Genomic DNA, 21,042 nt, shown 5'->3' on the forward strand with positions numbered 1-21,042 from the left:
CTGGAACGTCTCACACTGACCCATCATATTAAATTTCCAGACTTGCTGAGTTTTTCCAGGTATTTTTATTTTTGTTTTATATTAAATTTAATCTTGGCTGGACCAGGTCTTGGAAAGCCCAGCAGCTGGAGGAAGGTGAGGACTGCTGGATCAAGGAGGGCAGTGCCTTTCCATTTAAATACTGGCTCCAAGTTACCCGCTCAGCAACGCACCACCCTGCCCCCCCCCCACATCCCACGCCCCCACCCCCCACATCTCCCCCGTGTCCCCCCCACATCTCCCCCCACACCGCACTCCTCCACATCAATGATCAGACATCCTCCTCAACATGACCCTTCTCATCTCTCACGTGCACCAAATCTGACCCAGTTCCCAGGCCTTTCCAATCCCTCCCACAAGGCCTGGGATTTTCCACACCACCACCACCCCCCCCCAACTTACAATTTCAGCCTCTATGGTCTCTTTCCCATCTCTCTGACAGCCAGCCTTGCCTTGCCTGCCTCTCATACTGGCTGGCTGCAGCCAGGAAACAGAAATTTTAAAAAATGCTAACCATTCCCTGCTGTGAAATTTGTCAGGACCTGTAGGGGGAGCCCATTCAGAGCTTCCCAACCTCAAAGCAGCACCCCACCGCCCCCCCCACCCCCCCCACCACCCACTCCCATCCTCAGGTTAATATCCAGCCCAATGTCCTCAGAAATAGGACTCCAAGCAAGATTTATATAACATTCAAGCTTAAAACCTGAATCCACTTCCACTGACAGTGAACCCTGGGTTTAAGAAAGCATGTAAAATTCAGTCTCGGGCTGTTGTATCAGGTCAGCTTCAACGAAAGCTTTGTGCCCCCCATTTACAATATTACTTCCCAAACTTTATTACCCATAAAATAATATAAACCTTCAGTTCTCAGATTAAAGCATTACAACAATCGTGTTTCTCCATTTGAATGATTTCTATTCCATTTGTCAGATTAAATGATCTGAAGCAAGGTGCCTCTATAAGCTTACATATATTGTTGACATTTCGAGTCTTCATGACCCTTCAACAGAACTGATTTTACAAAAATCAGTTCTGTTGAAGGGTCATGAAGACTCGAAACATCAACGCTTTTCTTCTCCGCCGATGCTGCCAGACCTGCTGAGTTTTTCCAGGTAATTCTGTTTTTGTTTTGGATTTCCAGCATCCGCTGTTTTTTGTTTTTATATTATTACATATATTGTGTTGGTTGTATAGATCAGGCACAGGCTGGATAGTTACGTGCTGGGAGATCAAGTGATAGGAAGCAGTAACGAATTAGCAAGATCGCAACATGATAATGCTCCATTAAGTCAAATTTAAACGTGTTCCTTTCGATAGTGCAATTCAATTGAACTAAAGACCAAGTCTGTCTGTTATGAAGGAATATCATTTAGAGATGTTGTTAATTTTGCATTCAGTGCTCTTAATGCAAAAATTCTGATTATTTTGAAATGATTGATGTTAAAGCCGCTTAGATTTTGAAAGTTGTGCTGATCTGAATCTTAAGTACCCACCAATTTCCAACAAATAGAATGGTTTGCAGATTGCGGAGTTCTCGAGAATGCCTGTTCTTTGCATTTATGACAGGAGTGAAAGTAGTGATGGGTCCAAGCTGTCTTGTTAGCACAGTGACACCTAATTAACACCCTGGTCGGACACACACACCAAAGTGTCTGCCTGAGGTTCTGCCCTATCGACGAGCTTTTGAAGTGATAATTAAAATTCACCATAGGTGGAATCCTGCAAACTGTGCCTTACACAGCAAAACTGTTGCTATAATTGTTAATTAGCCCAGCCATGAACATTTCAAAAACAAAATCCTTATTATGATTTTTTTGTTAATTAAAGAAAGCATGTTTGGTGTTCTTGTTTACATATCTTTTATTATTTCAGGTACTTCAACGTGCTCAGATAATGTACAGCTTGAGTACAGATCATGGATGAAAGCAATGACAGCTGGTTGAATGTTGCCACAGATGGTAACAAAAATAGTGCTATAAAAGTTTCAAGATTGTGTGTGTAACTTCGAGAGATAACAGACATCTACCTAAATATACAGAAAAACGTACAGTTGATTTGGTAGAATTCACATATATTGGTGCTCCCAGCTTAATGCAGCAGGACAAATCTTTCTGGCTATAATGGACTTCAACAGATATGCAAATTTACAAATTTATGCCTCTCATCTTGTGATGGTCCTTACGTGCACTGATTAAATGGCCTCTTCTTACCACTTTTCATTAAAGGCAGGGGTTCGGGGCACTTACTTCAAAAAGGTCTGAAATCACATTCTTAACAGTAAGGTCACTTAGTTCTTCCAAATTGATGTACTTGTGATGGATCTTCTCCTCTGTCACCACCACTACTCGCACTCCGTGCTTGTCCTCTCCCAACTGGCAGCCTATAGCTGAAGTCACCACCATATCCAGATTGTTAAACATACCACCAGCGTTTTGGTGGTAGTGGCCAGAAAAGACCGCTTTTACACCTAATAAAACAAAGAAAAGACCGCTTTTACACCTAATAAAACAAATAAAAACAATCAGTCTGCGTAATATCATAATGATACATTTCACTTCTCAATCCCATTTCCTTTGACAGTCATACTGGTGCTAAAATTCTTGACAATGTTCGGTCTCTACGTCAGCCGCACAAAGAATTTAGTTTCTCGAAGCTTAAGAATGGCTGTAAAATGTAGAAAACACATGTTAATAATTACACTTAGTTGCCACTGTGTTGCATTGGGTTTCAGTGACTGTAATCAACATGGAAACTGCTGTGCAGTTTAAAGGTAAAGGGCTGGTGGAGAATCCTATGCAGTGAATTTAGTTTGCAACATTCTCTTTGAAGGGAAAGCGACGCTTTCTTTTCCACAACATGTTTTCTTTTGGTTTTTGAAGGAGTGAACCAAGTCAGTGTGTGCTCGGATCCTGGGGAAGGCCTCACTATGTTGACAGAAAATCCCAGTGGTTTCTGCTACTTGCTGCATGTGAGAGTTATGCTGTGGTATCCTAGGCTGCACCAAAAGGCCTTCAGTATTTGTTTAATGTTTACCTTCTTTTAATGTTTGCCATTAAAGAAAGCACATGGATGGACATCATTAACATAATAAAATGTCCCAAGGTACTTCATAAAAGTGTTATATGCAAAATTTGACATTGAGTCACGTAAAGCAATATTTCAGCAGATGTCCAAGTTTTAAGGAGCATTGTAAAAGGGGGGGAAGAGAAAGATGGAAAGGTTAAGAAAGGGAATTCCAGAGCTTAGGACCGAGGCAGCTGAAGCTACGGCCACCAATGGTGGGGCAATTAAAATAGGGGTTGCTGAAGAAGCTAGAATTAGAGGGGCGCAGATATCTGAGGGTTGTAAGGGCTCCAGGAGATTAAAAAATAGGGGAGGGCGAGGCCATGGACAGATTTGAAAATAGGAATGAGAATTTTAAAGTCAAGACATTGCTTAACCAGGAGCCAGTGTAAGTCAGCAAGCACATGGGTGAGATGGGTGAACAGGACTTTGTGTGAGTAAGATCACAAGAAACAGAGCTTTGGATTGCATCATGCTTACAGAGGGTAGAATGTAGGAGACCAGTCAGGTGCGCATTGGAATAGTCAAGTTTAGAGGTAACAAAGGAATGAATTGAGGCTTCCCAAGCAGATGAGCTAAGGCAGGGGAGGAGTCGGGCAACATCACTGACTTAGAAATAGGTGGCCTTATTGATGTGTGAAGGGAAGCTCGTCACAAAGTTATGAACAGTTTGGTTTAGTCTCAAACAATTTCCGGTGGGAGGAATGGAGTCAGTGGCTAGGGAATGGATTTTGCAGCAGGGTCAAGGACTATGGCTTTGGTCTTCCCAATATGTAGTTGGAGCAAGTTTCTGCTCATCCAGTGCTAGACGTCAGACATGCAGTCTGATAATTTTGAGACAGCGGAGCCGTTGACAGAGGTGGTGGTGGTGGTGGTGAGATAGAGCTAGGTATCGTCAGCTAATGCTGTTTTCAGATGATGTCGCCCAGAGGCAGGATGTAAGTGAGGAAAAAGTGGGAGTCTCCTGCAATCCTGGTATTTCAGTGCAAGAAGAAGGAGAGTTGGTTTGAGAAAAAAAAAGTTCCTCAGTTTTATCCAGGAGATAAATAAAAATTCAGGGGTCAATTTTCAAGTTCATCACCTGGGCCACCGTGTAGCAGAACAGAGTGATCGCCTGTTGTGGCATTGTTAATCCTCCCAGTGATTTGCTGAGCTTGCCTTGAGGCAGGGAGAAATTGTGCCTTTAAAACTGTAAAAAGTCCATTCACACCGCTACCTTTATCAGCCACCACTGTTTTAAACGCTTCCGCCTTGTCAGTCCTGAGAGAGGTATTTAACTTTGTTCAATTTGGGAGTTGCACTTCTCTTTGAGGGATGGGGCAGTAGAGGGGGGATGACCCTTCAAGTCGAACAGCTTTGTATCAAAAATTACCTGGAAATTTTTGACCATGAGTGAATCAGTGGAAACTCATACAGCAACAATAAGGAATAATAACAGAGAAATTAACAGAAAGATGCAAGAGGCCAATCAGCAACACAGAGGACAGTCAATTGACTTTTTGGCTACGTACCCGTCTTCAAAATTGAAAAGCAAGAGGTGAACAAGCAAATCTGAAAAAGGGCAAAATTTATAAATATGCAAAAAATATATAACAACCACAGGGAGGAAACATTGGAAGAATAATGTATCAAACTGTCACAGCCAAGTAATAGAAACATTAAGACATTAATGGAACAAAGAACCTGCCATTAGCAAAGGAAGTAAAACGCATGAGGTAAATGGGATATGGAAAACCTAAGGGTCAGTGCACAGACAGTCTGATACTCCCATATTCAGGTGACAGCTTCACTCATCAACATCTTGCCCTTTGAAATTCTATCTACGAGAACCACAGATCATTTCTCTCAGATAAATGTCATATTTAAATATTTCATAACAGAAGAATGAAAGATGGTTTCCTAAGTACATAGGGCGGAATTTTCCCAGAGTTGCACTAAGTGCGGTAGCGGGCGGGTATCATGGAGTCCTCCTACCCGCTGACGAAAATGGCGGGTTTTCATGCCATATCGTCCAGAGCCCGCCTCGTTATTTATTCACTCCTGCGAAACAGGCCATTCCCATGGCGAGCGGGGTCTCATTCGACCGCTCGCCATCGTCACACTGGCCACCATCTTTAAAAGGCAGCCGCCAGCAAAGCGCTCATCGCCACCAGTTCACCACCTCTGCCCGGGAGACATGGCCAGCAAAGGGAAAAAAGACTGCAGACTCCCCCCACCGCTTCAACGACAGGTCCCGTGAGCGACTGCTGGGTGCTGTGGAGGCCCCCGGGATGTGCTCTACCCCTGCTTTGGCCGCAGGATGGGCAGCGAAGCCACCAACCTGGCTTGGGAGGCGGTGGCAACAGTGGTCAGTGCAAATGCCCTGCAGAGGAGGACAGCTACCCAGTGCCACAAAGGATGAATGATCTCCTCCATTCCACCAGGGTAAGTCGCTCTTTTCATCCCTCCCAACTCTCACACTCACAAACCCATCACACACCCACAGGGCCCTCACTCACTGCCAGTGCAAGGGACATCACCATTCACTCTCTCTCTCACACACACAGTCATTGGTCCCATGGATGGGATGAGAACACTCACCATCCACACAGGCCAGGCATACTTATCATCTGGCCCGGCAGGTGTCCTGATACACTCTCCCCATCTCTGTCCATACAGGACAAACTGGCTCACAACAGGAGGGAAAGGTCACAGACAGGTGGAGGAATGCCAGAGATCAAAGTTCTGACAGAATTTGAAAACACTGGCTGTCGATGACTGGGACTGGGTCCTGTGATGACAGTGAGGTCGGCGCTGCTCTACCAAGTGAGGATCCAGCAATGCAACGTCCATCAGACAACCATGTCGTGCACTAATTATCCCCCCTTGCTATCGCAGGCACATCTGCCAAATAGCCGACAGAGTCCATGACCCGGGGCCTCCAATCAAGCCCTGAAGAAACTTCTGAAGAGGAATCTGAAGGCACCCTCCCTGAAGATCCATCACAGCTCACCCACGCTTTCCACCAGCTCAGTGCCACACACCTCGGTGGGACCTAGCTTTAGAATAGCCTTGGGATCACAATCTGGTGAGCACATTGCACTCCCTGATCCACAGCAGGTGGAGGCAGGGACTTCCCAGGCCCCCTGCACTCCAAGGACGGCTGGAGACCAGAACGTTGCTGAGTCCGAGTTAGATGAGCCTCTGGACTTAATCATGTCACAGTTGCTGGAGCTGCAAAGGCAAGCTAGGGAACTTCAGGAAGGGATGTCCACTGCACTCCTCAGATTGCAAGCATGATGGAGGAGTCCGCCCATCTTCAGGCTGAGGTAATAGCGCCGGCATTGCAACACACTGAGGTCAATACTGGCAGGATGGCAGCCGCCATGGAGACCTTGGTCCAGGACGTCACTCCTGCATGGGCTTAATTTCATCGCTGAAGCCATAGTTGGCCTCCAAAAGTGTGTACACGAGAGGGGTGCCAGGCAGCTCGATCTCACAGCAGTTACCCCTTCGAAGGGCTTCTTCTGCACTGTGTGATTCTGCTCATGGAGTCAGCCAGGGGCCCTCGGGTACTCAAAGGGAGGAGGATCAGCAGGTGCACATTCTGGGGCCATCCATCCAGGTGACTGGTTGTGACCGGCCCATCCGAATCCCCTATTCCTGTGACCTCCTTAGCCTGAGCTTCACAGGCTAAGGAGGGTGCCACTGCCACATAGCAGGACCCCGAAAGCTGGCCAGGGTCCTCCAAGTCTCGGCCCTCCAGAGGAAGCCCACCAAAATCATCACAGGCAGGACACGTCACAGTCAGCAGACTGCCTCCACCTCCGCTGTGGATGTCCGGGGAGCACCAAGACGTAGCGGTAGGGTTAGGAAAGTTAGGTCAAAGTAACTCTTTCGAGTACAAACCGTTTCCATCTGTTTCAGATGAAGTTACAATGGCAAACTATGAAACAATGTAACTTCATCTGAAAAACAGATGGAAACGGGTTTGTACTCGAAAGAGTTACACCTTCTTGCTTGGCCTAAATAGCCAAGTGGTTATGGTACTGGGTTTGTAACCCCAAGATCTAGAGTTCAAATCTCACAATGGCAAACTATGAAACAATGTGAGATTTGAACTCTAGATCTTGGGGTTACAAACCCAGTACCATAACCACTTGGCTATTTAGGCCAAGCATTAGGTCAAAGTAACTCTTTCGAGTACAAACCCGTTTCCATCTGTTTCAGATGAAGTTACATTGTTTCATAGTTTGCCATTGTGAGATTTGAACTCTTGATCTTGGGGTTACAAACCCAGTACCATAACCACTTGGCTATTTAGGCCAAGCCTTAGGTCAAAGTAGTTGCTCAGCCTGGGCACGGGTGTTAATCACTTGTACATACTGTTCACTATTGTCAATAAACTCCCAAGAATGTCTCCCTGCCTGTGGCTCCTTGTTCTGATGAGCAGTGTTCGTGTCACTCAGATGTGAAACCTTTCTGCACAAGATAAAGGCAGGTGTCTCAGTCCAGGGCCTCTTCCTGTGCAGTGTGTAATCTTCAGCCCAAAGTGATGGTCCAGCCTCACACTCCCTGGACACATTACTGATGCCTGCACCTTGGCAGTGCTTGTCATTGCTGCCAGAATGTAGAGGGTAGGAGCCACAGAGTGTTCTCATTCTCTCTGTGTGTTCTCAGCACCTTTAAGGTGGGGCTGGCTCCCATCACACCAGCTCTGCGACCAGTAATGATGTGCACCAGCTCCTGAAGGACTGATGTGCTGAAAGTGGACACAGCATCAGATGCATCTAAAGTTTCATGGCTGCGTCTCTGAGATGGCCCTGATCATGGAGCGCAAGCAAACTGCCTTCGGCCAGATAGGAGTCAGACATTCACAGAAGCTACGTGAAGATCTATGGAGTGTCCTCACTGCATGTTGTCATCATCCTCCTGCAATTGAGCAACTATTATGGCCTCCACTGCATCTCCATGACAGGAGCATTCTCACAGAGGGTTTTAGCACTGCCATAAGCCAGACTGGAGTCAAATGCTCACAACTGCAATGTGAGTATCTATGGGGGCACCTCACTGCATGTCATCATCATCCCTCACAAGCCTGGTAGCTAGGAGGGCCTCCTGAGAAAGCATACCTCATCTAGCCGATACGACAGCCTCATCTCTGTCATCATCACCACTGAGGACCTCCTCATCCTCATTCCCGTCAGCGTCCTCATCCGAGGAGACCTCCAGCTCCTCCTCAGCCAGCTCGTGTCCCCGATGGAATGTCAGGTTGTAAAGGGCGCAGCAGATGACGATGATGCATGACAACTTCTGCGGATGGTATTGCAGGGCTCCAGCAGACCGGTCCAGGCACTGGAACCGCATCTTCAACACCCCAATAGTTTACTCCACCAAACTGCGAGCTGCTGCATGAGCCTCATTATAGCATCGCTCTGCTGCACCGCAAGGGTGTCATCAGCCATGTCCTCTGTGGGTAGCCCTTGTCCCCGAGGTGGGTAAGGTATGGAGCGCTTGGTGGTCCTTTGATGCCTCCGCGTTGGGCGAGCAGGCTAGGAACTCGACTCCAATCATGTCACGGTGGCTAAGCCTGATCTGTCTCAGTTGCAGAAGTATGGCCAGTTTATACAGGTGTCCCTAATGCATGGGCACTTCCCTTGCTTACCCTAACCTCCACCTCAATTGCCTGTGCATGGGATGCAGTGCCAGGGTAGCACTTGACCCCAACCCCCCGACCGACAATGGTCACCTCCAAGGCTGGCCGGCACTTGCCCCGGCCCCCATGCGCCCGAGGCCTGTAGACAACGGGCGAGCTGTGGAGAACGCTGCTGCTCACTCACCTCAGTTCTCCCAAAGTGAAGGTCGCCCAGTGCAGGTTGCCTGCGTGCTTTCCCGCCAACGCGGATGGATGATAAGGCGGAGTTTCAAGAGCCTGGTGGGATGGCCTTTTCATTACATGCTGATGTATTACAATTAGCTCCCTGCTGACAGATGGTAGGAAATGCATGTGGACAATTGCGACTTGTCTTCACGCCATCATGAAGCAGGCCCGTGCCATATTTTCCAAGCACACCACTCATCATGCCCGCTGCCAGCGAGCTCGGAAAATTCCGCCCATCATTTATTCTCTTTTTAAAAATTAGCCCAGAATTGATTATTAATCTTATAATTTATTTGAATTTCCCTTTTGTGCTGACCTACCAAGATTGATCATTGTACCAGAGAATTTCAAAGGGATCACATAGAAAAATAGTTTACCTATTCGTACTCAGTTTCTGCCTATTACACACGTCTATATATCCAGCCTGAAGGTTAGTTTACAGCGAAAATCATTGATCAAAAAATTCTTGATCACTTGAATTAAATGAAAGAACTAATGCAAAATGAAAATTTTAACAGGACTTCACTGAACAATTTGGAATTTGGGACTTTCTGCAATTCAGTGTCACTCAAGGCAGTTCTGTGGTAATGCCATTTGACATTTCAATTTATTCAGCTTGATAACATTTTATGGTGTTTAATCAGCTTATTCGAGCATTTGACATTCCGTGTGGCCACTCTCACTACGGTGCCAAGAAACTTGGACACACTGCATGGTGGCAATGAGAAATCCTCGTGCTCACCAAAATAATTTAGAATGAGAAAGTAAAGGTCAATAATTAATAAAGAGCATTTCGAATAGGCGTCCGAATAAAAGGCACTGATAATTTGGGGGAAAAAATGCCTCGTCAAAGACCCTCTTCCTGGCCACCAAAAACATACTGGGCCAAAATGTACTGTGACCAGTGAACAAACAGTGCCTGCTATTTGTGAGACATGCTCTTGCCCATTTAATTTCCAAGAGCAAGGCAAATTTCTGCAAAGGGAACATCATGGCAACTGGAACCTGTATGAATAGAACAAGCGATTACGTATCTCTTTAATAAATCAGATTGAAGAATCATTAATGAGTAGTCAGAATATTGAACTGAGTGTCAAATTAGGTATGGGAAGCCAATTGCAGAGAGCAAAAGAAAGATGAAGTTAAGAGTGAGAAATAAAATAGATGAAAAGTAAAGGATTTAAAAAAACTGAATTAATTTTTTGTTTTAAAATCTTGAACAAAAATTAAAAGTCGAAGAAAGAACCTCCACACTTGTAAAAGTTTATTTTCAGACGAGTTGCTTGGCAGTAGTTAAGATTTATCACTGACATGGCCAAGCCCCAACTTTCTATGGTGAATTTAGTCCATACTTACAGTGCAGGAACAGGAACCTCATACTGCTCATTATATATGAATGGGGAGCTGGGAGGTGAGATGCCGTTTTTGTGGAGCTTATATAGGAATAGAGCATCGCACACAGCACATTTCAATTTTTGCATATCTGCCTTCACCTGTAGTTGCTGTCTGATTTGCAATAATAGTGAGCATTCTTACCCTCAGCGTTATTTTAAGGTTAAATCCTGGCCCAATGAGTCTATTTGGTGAACAGCTGAACGACATAGACCAGGTAAATCCTACAATTGATTTCTGGTCTACGCAAAGGTAACTAACTGATCTCAACTGAGGCAATTGTAGTGATACTAGGCTTAAGGAGAGGAAAACCAACCAAGGTGCACATCTCTGATCACTATCTAGTGATCAAAACCTGCTGGGAGCTCACGTGTATGGGTATCAGTTGAGAAGAGAAGCTGTCTCAATTAGGATTCACTATCACTGAATAACCTGGTGACCATCATTGTCAAGGCTCACTCGAGTAATGGAAATATGGGTGAAGTGTCAGCTGACAACTAGAAGCTGTGAATAAAGCTCCAGTCCAGGGGTGGGGCAAAATAATCGGTCTTCCTTTGCCTTGATGAAGCAACCTTCCTTACCTCAGCCTAGCAACTTTCCAGGATAGGTCATTGTCTCCATTGTCTGGACGGTAATCTGAAATCAATGTGAAGTAAAATGGGAAGGTTCTACAACAGGTGGGCAAATTTTTTCGGCCAAATTACTGCCCCGGGTGGTGAAAATCTACCGCTAGTAGTCCCTTCCCCTGTCTCCTGCCTTCCAACATACAGCAAACGAAAAATGAGAAAAAAATACCAGGATTGTACTCCCTGTTAAATATTTTATATTGTACATCATGGCATAATTTTCAGAAAATGTTTTGTGGAGGTGACCTCACATTGTAATTAATGGGATTAGTTTTCCTATAAAATGAACATTTAAAACACAAACATTCTAATCCCATCCCCACAACAAGAAGCTAATTAGCATTGGCACTGAGGGATGTAATCTATCGTTAAACACATCTCATTACCTCTTTAACTAATTTTAATCCTTCACCAAATTAATTTTTAATATACGTCGTATGTAAAATACAAACTTTCCCACAAGATTACAATGTCCTTTGCTTCTTGCAACCTTTCTTGTTAATAATTACTTCCGTGAAATCTGGTGACCCTGAGATCACAGGCATCAATTTAACATAAAGCAGACTTTTCCTTCTTCATAATTATACCATTTTCATTGCTTGTTCTTCCTCCAGCACCAAGTCTGTCCTCCTGGGTATCTCCTTTGGAAAATGTTCCACAAATTCTACTTCCTTGCAGTTTAGTTCAGAAGTTCACAACACTTAAGTCAAGCTTCTGGTTTTGTAGGACATGAGTATGAATATTTCCCATATGCTCAACTCACTTGTGGCCAGAACAAATAGCCACCTTGATAGCAAGCCACTTTGCATTTATACAGCAAGGTGTGCTGAAGGCAGCTGGTTTATTTTTATATAAAATCTCCTTTTACAGATCAAAAACTGGACATGCTTTCCTAGATATTTTGTCAAAAGACAAATGCCATCAAAAAGTAGGGATTGCTACTTTGCTAAACAAAGTACCATCAGTTAAGCACTTCATAAGTACTTATTTATTATTCAGTTAATTTACATTAGATGTAGAATATCTTATTAAGTCATATAATTAGTCTACTACACTATACAAAAACACCAATTGATATATAATCTTTTCCCTCCAGCATAGTTGTCACGGCAGCAAGGAGCAGGAATCAGTCAGCAAGCAGGTTCTGTTCAGGGGCTGGTGCTACCCAAAAATTCCAATTTCCCATGTTATATTTCCCATGACAAGTTGGTTTCACTGATACCTCAGGTTGCACAATTATCACAACTTGGTATAAAATTATATAAACCATTTTTTAAAAAAAGCAGAATCCAATAAAAAGCTAATGTTACGTAATCTAATTTCTCCTTAGTTTTTAAATATTGTCGTCTATCTTTCCACTGGAGGGGAAGGCTATGCAGCTATGGATATACCATCCTACAAAGCTTCAGTGAGAGGTTAAAATGTTTATTACACTTATTTCACAGTAACGATTCTTATTAACAACTGCAGAAAAAAGACTTTCCTTTGAGAAAAACTGTGTTACAATGACAAACATTCTTCTCAGTGCCTCTCAGTTAGGTTCAAATAAACATGGACAGTATATGCACTCATGTTCTTCGATCAGGGGAGGCAGTGGCATAGAGTTTTGGCACTGGACTAGACACCCAGGATAATTCTCTGGGGACCTGGGTTCAAATCCCACCACAGTAGATGGTGAAATTTGAATTCAGTAAAAATCTGGAATTAAAAGTCTGTTGATGACTATAAAAAACCCATCTGGTTCACTAATCTGGAAGGAAATCTTATCCAGCCTGGTCTGGCCTCCATGTGACTCCAAATCCACTAGACAGATCACAGGCATCAATTTACCATAAAGCAGGTTTTCCCTTCTTCATTAGTATACTAATTCTACTTCCTTGCAGTTTAGGTCAAACTTCTGGTTTTGTAGGACATGGATCCTACATGACCGCTTCTGGCCAGAACAAATGGCCACCTTGACAGTAAGCCACTTTGCATTTATACAGAGAGGTGTGCTGAAGGCAGCTGATTTATTTTTTATATAAAATATCCTTTTACAGATCAAAAACTAGGCAGCCCACATCCCATGAACGAATAAAAAAAAATTGCTGTGTAGCCATCGTGAATTTAGTACATTAAAGCATATAAATGTAAATTCTTGTATTAAGTGCAAAAAAGAACAAAAGTGCTAGCCTGGAGATTGCAGGGCTTTTAGACGGTGAACTGTCGGCATTTGCTGTTGTTACCCCCCTGAACCTGACCTTCAGGATTTAGTATAAATGCAGATTAACAGATTAATCCTGAATTTGTGGTATGTCACTCACTGCATGCTCTGCTACCTGCCTGGAAAAATAGTGGGATCTTATTAAATGCCTCTATTAGGATTAATTACTGGATTTTTAAAAGTAGAATTTTTTTTAAATTGAAATAAATTTAAAGCTTTGCTAATGATATTTCAGCTTTCCACATTAGCCCCATGTGTATGTCCCAACCTTTATTTCGTGTAAATTTTTTTGAAAAGTGATTTGATTATTAATACTTTTCATTTCTTGGTTGGCTACCTGTGAGAATTCCTCAGTGTGGTTGGGTGCTTGGCGATTGAGGTGGCACAACTGCAGCTCCACATTGGGAATTCCCGTTAAAGAGTGCTGCAATTCATTGCACACCAAGTGGAGGTAAAATTCTCACCACGGAGATCGTTAGATCTGTCAGTGAGGCTTTCTTTGAGGTCAGCGGTGGGCACCTTTGCTTTGCTGCTGGCTGTAAAATCCAGGCCATTAGGTTTCAATTCTTAGTAATAGATTTTCTGATGTTACTGTTGAGTGGATAGCTGATTTGTTAAAGGTCTGTGTAACCGTCATGAAAAAGTGTTTGCTAAACCTTTTATTAAGAGATTTGGACAAGCGTTTCAGTTTTGTTGTCATAAAATACTATAATTCTGTTACTGTGTCATATATGCACAAGGGCATTTTATAAAAATCTCTTAACTACGTAAAGACAGTGACCATTTGAGGAAACAGCCCTTTGTAATACAAGGTACTAGGCACTAAACTTTTTCTGGTCTTCCTTAATCTTTCTTTCCTTTAACCTCCCAGTCAGGAAGAAATAGAGGATCAAATATCTAACCAAATTTCAGAGAATTGTAAGAATAATAAGGCGATAATAATATGGGGATTTTAACTACCCAAATATTAACTGGGATAGTTTTAGTGTGCAAGATAGGGAGGGAGCAAAATTCTTAAGTTGCATCCAGGAGAACTTTTTTTAGCCAGTACGTAGAAAGCCCAACAGGGAGGGGGCAGTTCTGGACCTAATTTTCGGAAATGAGCCCAGGCAGGTGGAAGGCATATCAGTAAGGGAGCATTTTGGAGATAGTGAGCATAACTCAGTTAGATTTAAGATAGTTATGGAAAAGGATAAGGTTGGACCGGGAATAAAAGTTCTAAATTGGGGAAAGGCTAATTTTACTAAGTGAGATATGATTTAATCCAAGTGGACTGGGAGCAGCTACTTGCAGATAAAACTACGTCAGGGTAGTGGGAGGCATTCAAGGAGGAAATAGCAACAGTACAGGGCAAATATGTTTCCGTAAATACAAAGACGGGGGGGGGGGGACCAAGTCCGGAGAACCCTGGATGTCAAGGGACATAAAGGTTAGGATTAAAAAAAAAAGAAAGGCTTATGGCAGATACCAAGGGCTCAATGCGGCAGAGTCCCGAGAGGAGTATAAAAAGTGCAGGGGGGAACTTAAACAGGAAATTAGGGAAGCTAAGAGAGTGCATGAGAAAGCATTGGTGGTTAGAATAAAGGAAAACCGAAAGAGGTTTTTTAAATGTGTAACTAGGGAAGAGTAGGGTCAATTAGAGATCATAGTCTGTGTGTGGACCCTGAAGATGTGGGTACAGTCCCCAATGAATAATTTGCGTCGGTCTTCACAAAAGAAAAGGACAATGCAAGTATAGACATCAGGGTGGAGTACTGTGAAATATTAGAGAAAATGAACAGAGAGAGAGGAGATACTAGCAGGTTTAGTGGCCTTTAAAGGGGATAAGTCCACAGGCCTGGATGAGATGAATGCCAGGCTGTTGAGGGAGGCAAGGGAAGAGATATCAGAGGTACTGGCAGTAATTTTCAAATCCTTGGGCCACAGGTGAGGTGCCAGAGGACTGGAGTACTGCTAACGTTGTCCCATTATTAAAAAAGGGAGGAAGGGGCAGACCAGGGAATTACAGGGCAGTCAGTCTAACCTTGGTGGTGGGGAAGTTGCTAGAAAGAATTCTCAGGGACAGTATATATCTGCACTTGGAGAGACACAGATTAATCAGGGCTGCATGGATTTGTTAAACGAAGTTCGTGTTTGACAAATTTGATCGAATTTTTTGACGAGGTAACCAGGAGTGTTGATGTGGTCTACATGGACTTTAGCAAGGCTTTTGATAAGGTCCCTCATGGCAGACTGGTCAAGAAAGTAAGAGCTCATGGGATCCAAGGCAAAGTGGCACATTAGATCCAAAATTGGCTGAGAGGCAGGTAGCAAAGGGTGATGGTAGAGGGATATTTCTGTGAGTCTGTTTCCAGTGGGGTTCTGCAGGGTTCAGTGCTGAGACCCTTGCTGTCTGAGGTGTACATTAAAGATGTGGACTTAAATGTAGAGAGTATGATCAAGAAGTTAGTGGATGACACGAGAATTGGTAGGGTGGTAAATAGTGAGCAGGATAGCCATAAAGTGCAGGAGGATATCAATGGACTGGTCAGGTGGGCAGAGGAATGGCAAATGGAATTCAATCTGGAAAAATGCGAGGTAATCCACTTGGGGAGGGCTAACAATGCAAGAGATTGCACTATGAATGGTAGGACCCTGGAAAGTACTAAAGATCAGAGGGACCTTGGTGTACATAACCACAGATCCCTGAAGGTGCCAGAGCAGGTAGATAAGGCAGTTAAGAAAGCATATGGGATACTTGCCTTTATTAGCCAAGGCGTAGAAGACAAGAGCAGGGAGGTTATGCTGGAACAGTATAAAACGCTGGTTAGGCCACAGCTGGAGTACTATGTGCAGTTCTGGTCACCACATGATAGGAAGGATATGATTGCACTGGAGAGGGTGCAGCGGAGATTTACCAGGATGCTGCCTGGGCTGGAGAGTCTGAGCTATGAGGAATATTGGATTGGTTGGGGTTGTTTTCCTTGGAGCAGTGAAGGTTGAGAGGGGACCTGATAGAGGTGTATAAGGTTATGAGGGGCATAGATAGGAAGGCACTTTTTCCATTAGTAGAGGGGTCAATAACCAGGGGACATAGATTAAAGATAAGAGGTAGGAGGCTAAGAGGGGAGTTGAGGAGAAATCTTTTCACCCAGAGAGTGGTGGGAGGCTGGAACTCACTGTCTGAAAGGACGGCTGAGTCAGAAACTCTCGTAACATTTAAGAAGTATTTAGATATTCACTTGCATTGCCATAGCCTCCAGGGCTATGGGCCAAGCACTGGAAAATGCAATTAGAGTAGTCAGATCCTTGTTGACCAGTGCAGACAGATGGGCCGAATGGCCTCCTTCTGTGTTGTAAACGTCTATGAGTTTTTCAGGCAAACTGACGTAAGGAGACAATCAATCAGTTAGCACATTCCCAGAAGTAAGTGCTCAGTGAGCTAAATGTTTAGATTAAACCTGTTACGTGGTCAAGTTTAGAAACGTAGGAAAAGTTTCAAGAGTTCTAATGGAAATGGCTCTAAGGCTGGACCCCAAGTTATCTACACACCTAAAAATGGATCTGGTGAACACTCAATAATCTAGGGATGATGATGAGTAAGTAGTCTTATTTGCCTAAATGTGTAATAAATGGAGGCAGAAACTTGAAGATTGAGAATGCAGTCAAACCTAAGATGCAGTACATGATTCTAAGTACATGTCCTCTATTGGTTTACTTCCATCCCAACTCTTGGTTACCCCTCAGTAATGACATCAATTAGCAGGAAATCTGCCTAAGACGCCAAACATTGCAACTAGTATAAAGGAGATTAATAGCTTTAGGAAGGAGATGGGCAATTTATACAATGTAATTGCAGTTGTCTTTCAAGGTAGATGATAAATATTGAAACAGAAAGCATGCAATCACAATAAATATGCCTCTGTTTGCATAGGATGTGTGTGTGATTATTGACTATTCTTGGAAACTTTTTCCAAGATTGTTTTGGGACTTGCAACAGCAATTTACCAACAGAAGTAACTTTGTTTTCAATGCAAAAAAAACGATTGAAAGCAGACATAATCCAGCTCTTTAAAAACTGAGATGTGTAGATAATAGGAATCCAAGCAGGCCATTTGGCTCGTATGCCTCCCACATTCTAATATTCTGTTACAATACTACCTCTGCGATTTGAAACTCTGCAATTTGAAATTTGTACTCATCTCGCTTCTCATTTTGACATTTTGTACCAGGCACATTTACCAAATATACAACCATTGTAACACATAATTCAAGGGCATGTTAGGAGGGTGGTTATCCTCTTAAAGTTTGTTGGCTTAAGCTGCTTGATTATCCAGTTTTATCCTCAAATACTGAATGACATTCACGTGAGCACAAATTAAACTAAAATGACTCTACCAGAAGTTATGCAATCTTACCCAGGAGGCACTGCAACTAGTATCTTACATGTACTCACTTTCAAAGTAAATTCATGTCTACCAGGCTTTATATTTATAATACAATGCCTAATCACATCACAGGAGTAAACGGATGCCTATTTAGCTCTGGATTATTTCTCTAACAAAACCACATCTTTTTAAATCCCTGTGTGCAATGAGTGTGGACTTAAGTTCTCTCAATAAATCAAAAATTTTAAATTAATAAATTAATAAGAAGCTGAAAGGTCATTGCTTTCAGCTCAAACTTAATTAGCTTTATTTCTGCCCTGCTTTAGGGATGAAATTTAGCTGCAATTCAATTGCAAATGACGTAGAATATTCTTGTGCCATAGTTGGTTATATCAAAATGACAAATTAAAAAAGCAGGTTATACTGTTATTAAACCTTCTAAATAGCACACATGGTTCAAGGGCATGAAAATTAATATTTCTTTCAGAATATATTTCTCATCCTTCCATTCTAATTTATGTTAATTATTTCCTGTTCATCCCTGGATTTCTCCCTACATCCAAAATGAGTTATTCAACTGAGAAAGCAGACAACCTACTAACTTTTCCATTTGTCTGTCACTGACATGGAGTCAAACCATTAGAGAAATGTATGGGAGATTTAAATGGTTAAATTTATTAGCCTTTAGATTCCTCTTTCCGTAGACCTATCTTTCCTGCAACACATCCTGAAGGCACAACTGAGATGCAGAAGGCACCAAGTGGAGAATCACAGGGGAAAACCAGCATTGTTTGTCCCTGTGGTTAGTATAGGCATGCATAAATTTCACAAAAGCAGGCAGCCTAGAACCTTCATCTCACAGCTTAGTTTCTTTAATGGTGCAGTACATCAGAATATTTTTTATTCTTTCGTGTGTACCAGGTTTGAATCCATTTGTGATGAATGTCTCTTTAAATCTCAGTCATTACATCTTCCGCTTTATGAATAGATGCACCTATGAATTTGTATACATTGGGCTGCATTTTACGTGTCCCGCTGGGCATGTGTTTGGCCAGCAGGGAGGCATGTATAATAGGGCTGGTGCCCACCCACCGCCTTCCCACCCACCCCCAAGCTCACCCCCATAACACGGTGGGGGGGAGGAGAATGGGTGTGCGCTAAAATTGGAAGCCCAGCCACCATATTTAAATAGCTGATCAAGGGTCAATTAGTGTTAATTGGCTTGGTAACAAGCCATGGGCAGTTGGGCAGCCCGATTTTTAAAATAATTTTTTCAAAGGGCCGGAAAGGAGGCAGGGGTGGGGGGTTCTATCTTCGGGGACTGCCCTTTGCCAGTCAGGGGGCCTACATTTGCTGATTAGGGCTGGGGAGGAGGAGTGGGTGATGCCCTCCCCACCACCCCCCCCAAAGAAAGAATCCCCCCCTTACTTCCTACCCGCTCATAGCCTTAAACTGAACCCCACTCCTCTCCTTGACCTGCCCAAACCCTGGATTTACCTTTTACCAGGGATCCATAGGCTTTCTTTCTTCTCCTCCTGCAGTCCCGGCAGCGCCCACTAATGCGTTCTTGGCGCTGCTGGGACTGATGGAGCTGTCAGCCAATTGGATTGGCCGACAACTCCCGAGGGCTGGAGGTCCCAGACTGGCACTATTTAGCCCACCCGCTGCACACTATGGCTGCAGAGTGGGCTGGCGTGGAGCGGGTCAGTTCCACACCAACTTTGCTTCCAGAGGTCAAGCCGTCCGCCCTCCCCATGATCTCATTCTATTTGCTCTTAATTCATATGTTGAAGTGAACCGTGCGTTAGACTTCACCTCATCGAAACATAACATGGAAAATAAGAGGAGTATTGGCGTGTTTATGTAAATTAAGGCTTAAGTAACCAAATTATACTGTACATAGGCTTAGGGATGAACAGTCTTAATTTGTATGTATTATTGGGGGGATAATTCATGAATTTTGGGGTATGTTGTTAAGAAGTCTTAAAGTTGGCATCTCTTTAAGTGCCAATTACTGTGATGTGGCTTCAAGGAAAAAAACAAGTTATGGTCAGGAAGTTGGTCAGAGCACCAGATATTCTGTTAAAGGATACGAGTTATAGTTAGCAGTTAGAAGGGACGGCAGTGCTGCAAAGTTGATTGGCTCAATTTGTTGTGGGGGAGCTAGGCCCTTCCCACTGGTCAAGAGTTGCAAATTTTGATTACAAGTTGTTAGCTGTGTTGACACTGTTGCACAAAATTAGGCTAAATGTTGCAAAATTACCAGCAAGAAGAATGTGCATTTTGCACTTGCCAGGGGATAGCATTTGTCAGAGGACACTTCCTGGGAGGGCTTTTATCGGGACAGAGAGTTAGGAGTTAGAAGTAGAGCACTTGCTAGGAAGTTCACACTTGCAGAGGACATTGCCAGTCGACGGGTAATTGTCATGGGTTGGAGGTTACCATAAAAAACCCAGAAGTGGCTAAAATAATTGGCACAGCTTAGGGATTGCCTTAAGAATCCAGTATTCGGGCTAAAGGTAATTGCCTTAAGAGAAAGTGAGTAGTCTTTGTTAAGAATTTGCTTTAAGCTTGAGAGAGAGAGCGCAAGAAACATTCAGCAAACAGCTGTGAAATTTGCAGCTTCAGCAGTTAAGGTGAGCTGAAAGCTACAGCAGTTAATGTAGACTGGGAAACTAGAATTGAAGTTTTAAAGCTGTAAAGGGATTTGTACGCACGTAAGAGTTAAGTTGACTAAGTTGAAATATTGAAGGACATTGAGAGTCAAGAGCCAGGTTCAAGGAACCAGGCGACCCCAGAAGTCCCAGGATCCACAGCGAATACAGGCTGACACGTGTTGAGCTTGTGTCTTGCACCATGCCTCGACTAGTTGGATTGTTAAGTATTAACCTTTGTTATTCAATAAACCTTGTTAGTTTACATTCTACATTAGTGATTGTCCTTGTTGCCAATAAGGTTATTTCCTCGACAAGAATTTATTAACTCTGGAATTTGGTATAGTCCAAATCCCAACACATACTTGTGCCTTAATGAGGGATAGTCACATCATTGATAACATCATTGATATGTTTAAAGCCTTGTTCCTTCCAGCAGAGCTTCCTCAGTTTAACTTTCGTAAAAATCCATTACTTTTGGGTAGATTTTCAGCTGTTTCCTCTGAGCGGACCATAGAGATGATAATTAGACAGGCTTTATTACAGTTGTGATCCTCCCAATTTACTTCAATTATGTCAGAGGATGAAGAAAATACCTGCTCAACGCTGGCACCATTACCTCGTTCTCATTATTAATTCCCCGGTCTTATCCTCTAAGGTGGTAATAGCAGGACAGTTGGAAAATCGTAATGTAATCAGGCAGAGTCAACATGGTTTGGTGAAAGGGAATTCATGTTTGACTAATTTATTAGAGTTCTTGTGGAAGTAACAGGCAAGGTGGTGTAAATGTGGTGAACTTGGATTTCCAAAAGGCATTCAATAACGTGCCACATCAAAG

At 43.3% G+C, this 21,042-nt stretch overlaps 1 protein-coding gene across 3 annotated transcripts in view; it reads right to left on the reverse strand.

The window, feature by feature from the left end:
• Positions 1-1,886: 1,886 nt before the first annotated feature.
• Positions 1,887-21,042, reverse strand: part of cpped1 (calcineurin-like phosphoesterase domain containing 1) — a 222,939-nt gene continuing 203,783 nt past the window's right edge. For all 3 annotated transcript variants that reach the window (XM_041205788.1, XM_041205790.1, XM_041205789.1), the window contains exon 4: positions 1,887-2,506. In XM_041205788.1, coding sequence (XP_041061722.1) covers positions 2,259-2,506 — 248 coding nt within the window. In that variant the 3' untranslated portion in view covers positions 1,887-2,258. The remainder of the gene's footprint in view (positions 2,507-21,042) is intronic.

This window comes from Carcharodon carcharias, chromosome 15 (assembly GCF_017639515.1).
Source record: "Carcharodon carcharias isolate sCarCar2 chromosome 15, sCarCar2.pri, whole genome shotgun sequence".
NCBI classification, from domain to species: domain Eukaryota; kingdom Metazoa; phylum Chordata; class Chondrichthyes; order Lamniformes; family Lamnidae; genus Carcharodon; species Carcharodon carcharias.